The 7,201-nt window shown below is 51.1% G+C and overlaps 1 protein-coding gene across 2 annotated transcripts; it reads left to right on the top strand.

Annotated features, from left to right (window-relative positions):
• The first annotated feature begins 1,130 nt into the window (after nucleotides 1-1,130).
• CIB3 (calcium and integrin binding family member 3) lies at nucleotides 1,131-6,991 on the top strand. Of its 2 annotated transcripts, XM_065874347.1 has the most exons (6): nucleotides 1,131-1,181; nucleotides 1,400-1,434; nucleotides 3,380-3,491; nucleotides 4,487-4,634; nucleotides 5,453-5,648; nucleotides 6,868-6,991. In XM_065874347.1, the coding sequence occupies exons 1-6, from the start codon at nucleotides 1,131-1,133 to the stop codon at nucleotides 6,887-6,889; spliced, it is 564 nt and encodes a 187-aa protein (XP_065730419.1). In that variant the 3' UTR covers nucleotides 6,890-6,991. The 2 variants fall into 2 exon arrangements, with proteins under 2 accessions (XP_065730419.1, XP_065730420.1); XM_065874348.1 differs by lacking the exons at nucleotides 1,400-1,434; nucleotides 3,380-3,491 and having other exon boundaries at nucleotides 6,868-6,889.
• The last annotated feature ends 210 nt before the right edge of the window (nucleotides 6,992-7,201 follow it).

The raw sequence follows: 7,201 nt of genomic DNA, 5'->3' as shown, positions 1-7,201 counted from the left end.
TTCCAGTTGCTCCATGTCTTCGTCAACACTTGGTATTGTCAGTTTTTTCCCCCAAAAAGATCATCTTCAGGGGGGTCTTTAAAGCTTGATCATAGTCATATTTTACAGGATGGCTTCACACGCTGGGGCAAAGTATGGAAGCTGAGGCAGGGGCCAGAGGAGTCTTGTGGGAGGAACTGCAATGGTCCAGGCCAGGGAGAGTGGGGATGAGGGAAGGGGAAGACTCAAGAGTGATTCAGGGGGCCTGGGGTATGGGGCTGGAACTGGCTGAGCAGGAGAGGAAAGTGGAAGGAGGCCAGATCCAGAGTGAGAAGGGCAGGGAGTGCCAGGCTGGGAACTTTCAACTCCCAGATTTTCTGCCCAAGAGGATTCTGAGTCTTAATAAGGTTGGGAGCTGCTACATTGTATTTACCCCTTGAGGATGTATGGCGCACATTAACATATTAAAGCCTCTGACAAGTACTCCAATAAAGAACTCTGGTGTTATTGAACCCAAACTTAGACATTGGATTGCTTTTCTCAAGCCATAGCCTCGTCCTCATCATCATCCCCAATGCATACCTCATCTAGCTTGTTTACCATTATGTGCCTAGAGCTTGCTTGTATCCAGTGGTCAAATATTTTTTGGGGGGTTGTATTAATGATCTCATTAGATCTTCAGAACAACTCTATGAGGTAGGTACTAATATAATTTCCATTTTACAAACAAGGCTCAGAGAGACCAGATGACTTGCCTAAGGCCACACAACTAGTGGGTAAAGAGCTGGAATTTGACCTGGGGTGTGCTGGCAGCCTCTCCATCACCCTGCCCATCTCTCAAAGGTGCCCCATAACCTCGGTCTCACCTGGTGGTGGCACGTGTGCTCTCCCCACTGAGGGCTACCCTGTGACCTCCCAAAGCCCTTCTCCTTGCTCTGGTGGCTATGGACATACTCAGGCTGTTGCCCAGAGAGCTCGGCTGTAATTTGAGTCTCACCCAGGCTGGGGGTGATGTGGAGGGTGGGCAGGTGACAACCAGGGCAGGGAGATTTGCCCAGACACTGGTACACAGCAGCCTGCCAACCGGTGTGGCCCCGAGGAGTTTGGGGGCTTTGGGAGCTTGTTCCAGGGTCCTGGCAGTGGTCTTCACCATGGGCAACAAGCAAACAGTATTTACTCATGAGCAGCTGGAAGCATATCAGGTAGGCGTGATGGGCCGGGCCCTCGGTGGGTTTGGCAGCCTTGGTTTACTGGCCCAAGAAATGGGGACAGCATCTCTTCATCCTGGGTGTGCAGTCAGCAAGCGTTCTGGGGAGGCTCTGTGTGTGGCTTCAGGCAGCGATGGACGTGGGCTTGTGGGAGAGGAAGGAGGCCCCCCCCCCAGGCAGGGTCTGGGTCAAGCCAACATCTCTCTCCGCAGGACTGCACCTTCTTCACGAGGAAGGAAATCATGAGGTCAGTCTAGGGAGGAGGGAGGAAGAGGTGGAAACTTGCTATACGTTGCTTGATTTGCAATTTGACCACGTTCAATGCTTCATAAGGGTTAAAGCACTAATGGGGGGATTGCGTGCATGGTTGGTGGATGGATGCAGAGACGGGAAGGCTGAGAAGTCACATCTGGTCCTGTTGTCACGTCTCTAGGCTGACAAGCTTGGCCTTTCTCCCAAAGGTGGTGGGGAGCCATGGAGAGTGTGTGAGCATGGCAGATACAGATCAGCATGTTAGAAAGATCCCCCTGAGGCCAGTGTCAAGAGGCTGGGAGGCCAGGGGCAGAGTCTAGAGCCAGTTCTGGGCTGTGGGGTTGACATCAATGTTAGAGAGTGAGAAGGTGGCCCCAGGCTGCTGCAGGTCCCTGGTGTGAGCGAGACAGGCACAGGTGGGTATTCTACATCATCACTCATCCCATCACTCTGGAGCTCTTATCCAGAGGCCCCGACCCATGAACTTGGAGCTGTGAAACTGAAGCTGGCTGGGGTTTAGCTGCAGAGTGATAGGGGCCAAGGCCCCAACTGTGTGGGCACAGGACATCCATTATTGATGGACACACCTTTCACCAGTGAGCCCCATTGTCTGGGTGAGGACAGCTTGCAAGGTCATCCTGGCCATCACGATTGGATTACTGATGGGGAAACTGAGGCTCAGACAAGGGAGGCTGACCCCAGGCCCCTGGGTAGATGGGTAGAGCCCCAAGGAGTTGGAGACTAACATTTTGTCTGCCTCAAGCTTCTCGCTTGTCAGACAGACCTACTGAGGGGAAAGGGGGATGAGGGGAAGAGGGACTTACACAAGGCCATACAGAAGCCCAAACCCAAGCCCAGGCTATTCTCTGAAGGAACCCAGGACTGAAGTTCCAGATATCTCCTCCTCGAGTTCCTAGTCATCATGTGACCGAGGGGCTCCTGTCCCCCTCAGAGACAGTCCCTAGCAACTTGGGGACCTCTGACTCATCAAGGATGGTCTCTACAAGGCTACTGCTCAGCATGCTTCAATGATGGTATGGTGTCACCAGGTGAGGGCATTAGGGTGGAGAGCTGGCTCTACCATCTAGGTAGTGTGTATGGCATTTGGTGTTTTGCAAAATGTCTTTCATTTACCCTTTTGAAAAACCTGAATATTAGACTTTTGTGTTTGCTCCGCCCCATTGAGAGAACCCTGCCCCCCGCTGTGAAGGGAGAGAAGGAAAGTGTGAGGATGTGGGCCTTTAGAGGCCTTGCCAATGATGTGATAATGTCCAGAGGTACATAGATTGGCTCAGATTCTCTGAATGCTAAATGTGAATGCTATTTGTCTCCTAGCATGGAGCAATGCTGTTTACTTTTTTGTTCTTTCATCTGCTTACTTCTTATTGACTTTCTCTCGGAGGAGACCCAAGGGCAGTGACAGTGTCTGTTTTGTTCACCATCCGTCTCTGTGCCTGGCAGATAGTAGGTACTCAGTAAATACTTGTTGAATGAATGAATGAATGAATGAAAATTTATCACAGTGCCTGGCACACTGTAGGCACTCAATAACTACTTGTTGAAAGAGGGAATGAATGAATGACCTTGCCTTAAACACTCTCTCTTTGTCAACCCCAACTGCTTGGTAAGCTCCTACTCATGCTTCAAAACCCAGCATCAATGCCCCCTCCTCCAGGAAGAATTTCCTCCTCCCTGGCTTGCTTCCTGCACTCTAGTTTTCCCTAGCTCTGGAGTCCTCTCTTTACCTTGGCATTGTCCCCAGGGCGATAAAGGCACCTGTGTCTGGCTTTGTGTGTGTGAGGCTTAGGCCCACGGCTAATGGCTCTTGGGGACTCAGCATCTTTCAGTGTAGAGTAAGCAGCTGCAAGAGTGAGAGAGTAGGGACAAGGCCACACACACCCATCTCCCAGACCTTCTCGTTGTTTCTGTCCCCACACCAGGCTCTTCTATCGCTACCAGGACCTTGCCCCCCAGCTTGTCCCTCTCGACTATACCAGCTACCCTGATGTGAAGGTTCCTTACGAGCTCATTGGCAGCATGCCTGAACTGAAGGTATGCCTGGGCCATGGGGCAGGCAGGGAAAAAGTAGTAGGGATGTCCCTTGCTGCATTCCTATGAGGTGAGTACTGTGATTATTTCCATTTTACATATGAAGAAACTGAAGTTCAGAGAGGTTAAGACACTTGTTCATAATCACACAGCTAGGACATGACACAGACAGGATTTAAACCCTGGGTTGTTGGGAAGATGAGATGAGATAATGCAGGTAAAGGGCTCAGTACAGGGCCTGTGACATGACAAGTACTCAGGGAACATTAGTTTTTCTTTTCATAGTAGGAGCTATTAAATGTGGGTTCTTCTCAGCTGGTTGTCTGACACATAGTTTGTGACTCTGGAGGGGACTCTTGGGGTGAGGGACTGTGGATAGAGATTATTTTATCACAGGGGACAGAAACCTCATTCAAGAGGGACAGAATGGGTTGGATCACATGAACAAAAATGCAGGGAGAGGCTTAGCATCATGTACGGCTGGAACCAGGGTCTCTGAGAATATGCTTGGGAATCTCCCTCCATCTTTCAGCTTCTCCCAGGAAGAGTCTTCAGTCTCAGGAAGCCTGTTCTCTTGAGGTAGTGAAGGGAAACACCAGCTGCCTCAGATTTCCTCCCATAAGCTCTGCAACAAGCAGAAATAAGGTTCCTCCACCCCAACTTTTCAGCAACTCTCCCAGGGCAGCCTCTGATTGGCAAGTTTGAGTCATATGCTCATCCCAGAGGCAATCACGGATGCCAGGTGAATGGAAATCCCTGATTGGCCTCACTCGGGTCATGTGACTGCCTCTGAAGCTGGAAATGGGGTTAACGACACCCAGACCACTGGGGTGGAGATTGGAGTTGCCTGAAGTCCTCTCCAGGGATCATGGGAGGAAGAGAGTCTTGGTGAGGGGTACTTGGAGGTTCCCAGGAAGGTGAGTGTTGAGAGTGAAACCATGCAGAGCCCTCCCCCCAAGGTCCTGGTCAGGGATTGGTTCCCTGCTTCCTGTCTCTAGGACAACCCTTTCCGTCAGAGGATTGCCCAGGTCTTCTCCGAGGATGGGGATGGCCACATGACCTTGGACAACTTCTTGGACATGTTTTCTGTGATGAGTGAAATGGCTCCCTGCGACCTCAAAGCCTACTACGCTTTTAAAATTTATGGTGTGTGCAGGGACCCGGGGTGGGGAAGCGGGAATGAGACCGGGTCGGGCCAGGGGCTGTCCTGCCATCACAAATGTCTCCCCAAGGGCTCCGAGGCCCTGCGTGGCCCTGTCCTTCACCTCACCCTGGTACCTCCCCACCCCATCCGTTTACTGACTCCATTCCAGCCACAATGGCCTGGCTGTTTCCCCAACACACCAAACTCTTTCTGCCTCTAGGCCTTTGCCTCTGTTGTGCCCTTGTCTAGAATACCTTTCCCCTGGCTCCTTCTTACCTTGAAATTTTGGTGAAAAGTAACCCATGCCCCCGAGTTACTCTCCATGCCACAGCCTATTTCTCTCCTTTCATGGAGCAATGCTGCTTAATTTCTTGTTCATTCATCTGTTCACTCCTTATTGACTTTCTCTCTGAGGAGACACGAGGGCAGTGACAGTGTCTTTTTGGTTCACCATCTGTCTCTGTGCCTGGCACTTAGTAGGTACTCAGTAAATACTTGCTGAACGAATGAAAATTTATCACAGTGCCTGGCACAGAGTAGGCACTCAATAAATACTTGTTGAAAGAGGGAATGAATAACAGTTATCACACACTTGACACATAGTAGGTGCTCAATAAATACTTGAGTGAATGAATGACCTCCCAGCAGGTCCCTGCCCAATTCCAAAGCAAGATCCAGATATTACCCTAGGGTCTTGGGTTCCCTCCAGTGGCTCAGTTTCCTCCTCTGTAAGACAGGGAAAAGATGTGCCCATGACTGGCCCAGTCTGCCTGCCCCTGTGTCCCCTCACCACCACAGCCCCACCTGTTCTGCTGTGCAGACTTTAACAACGATGACTACATCTGTGTGTGGGACCTGGAGCAGACGGTGACCAAGCTAACGCGGGGAGAGCTGAGCGCTGAGGAGGTGAGCCTGGTGTGTGAGAAGGTGCTGGATGAGGCCGACGGGGACCACGACGGGCGACTGTCCCTGGAAGACTTCCAGAACATGATCCTGCGGGCGCCGGACTTCCTCAGGTGACATTCCTCTCCACCCTGCACAATCCGTTCCCATGTATGAGAGAGGCTCTTATGGAAAGGGTTCATAGACTCCCTTTGTGAAAATCCCTCTGTTCATTCATTTGTGACCTTGGGGAACTTTCCTGACCTCCCTAGCCTCAGTCCCTGTGTCTTTAAAATGGGGATAATTAGAGACCTTGTGAACACCTCCTCTGGGTGGACACAGCTCTTTGGGTGAATGGAATATGGTTGGACTTCAGCCCTCAGTTGCTTGAACATTTTGTAGTGAACAGACTGTACCATAGCACTTGGCAGCCCTGGGGAGAATCAGTGCTTCCACTGTAGGGTGGATAGCATGGGTTAAATGAGTTAATACAGGGGTTGGCCCACCACCTGTTTTTTTGTACCTCCCGTGAGCTAAGAATGGTTTTTACATTTTTAAATGGTTGGGGGAGAAAATAAAAGAATAATCATACTCCACGACACATGAAAGCCGTATGAAATTCAAATTTCCGTGTCTATTGCTAGTTTTATTGGCACACAGCCATGCCTGTTTGTGTACATAGTGTCTACGGCTGCTTTTGAGCTACATGGTGGTGCTGAGTCATTGTGCAAAGTTGGAAATATCAACTATTTGGCCCTTTGCAGAGAAAAGTTGAGTGACCTCTGAGCTAGTACACGGAAAGAATTTAGAGCAGTGCCTGGTATACAGTAGGTGCTCAGTAACTGCTTATGGTTGCTGTTGTGGCTGTTATCATTGGTGGTATCCTTTCATGACCAGAGGGCCTCCTTCCTCTACCCTGGATAAGCAAGGCTGGTCTCCCGCCACAGAGACACAAATAATGACACCAGGATGAATCCCTTGCTACTAATTGAGCACCTACTGTATGTCCCGCCCTGTACATTGGCCTCTTTTTAGCCCTTATTACAGCACAGTGAAGGAGGGACAGCTTATCCCCATTTTACAGGGGAGTAAACTGAGGCCCAGAGAGGGGTAGCCGCGCACTTAGAGTCTGGGGCAGAGCCAGGATGTACACTCTGATCCAAAGTGATGTGCTCTCAACCCCTGTGGGGGTCAGGAAGGCCACGGCCTGGGGTTTATTGAGGGGGTCTATCTCTCCCCCACCCACTGTGGCTCCTTGCATGCCTCGGGGACTCCTGGTGGGAGTGTTGGGGAGAAGGACAAAGGAAGGGTACCCTCTGCCTGCTGACAGACTCCTTTTCTCTTTGCACCCAGCACCTTCCACATCCGCATCTGAGGGTACTGCAGAGGAGCCGGGCCAGAGGAAGGCAGGGCGACCCCTCATCTCAATGTAGAATCTGGTCTCCCTGGGCTCCAGGAATAAACACACATCACTGAGTCACAGCTGCTCCGAAAACGTGTTTCCCAACTTTAACCTGGCAGACAAGAGGGAGGCAGCCAAGAATCTAACCTCTGTCCTCACTATGTGATCCTGGGTGTGGCTGCACCCTCTCTGGGCCACAATCTCCCCATTTGTACAAGGAAAGGGGTGACTTCTGGATGTCTCTCCACCGAGAGGGCTGGAAGTGCCTCACTGTGGGTCTTGGTG

This window comes from Phocoena phocoena, chromosome 3, assembly GCF_963924675.1.
Source record: "Phocoena phocoena chromosome 3, mPhoPho1.1, whole genome shotgun sequence".
In the NCBI taxonomy this organism is placed as follows: domain Eukaryota; kingdom Metazoa; phylum Chordata; class Mammalia; order Artiodactyla; family Phocoenidae; genus Phocoena; species Phocoena phocoena.
Note: the sequence above shows the minus strand (reverse complement) of the source record. Positions and strands in the feature narration are given on the sequence as shown.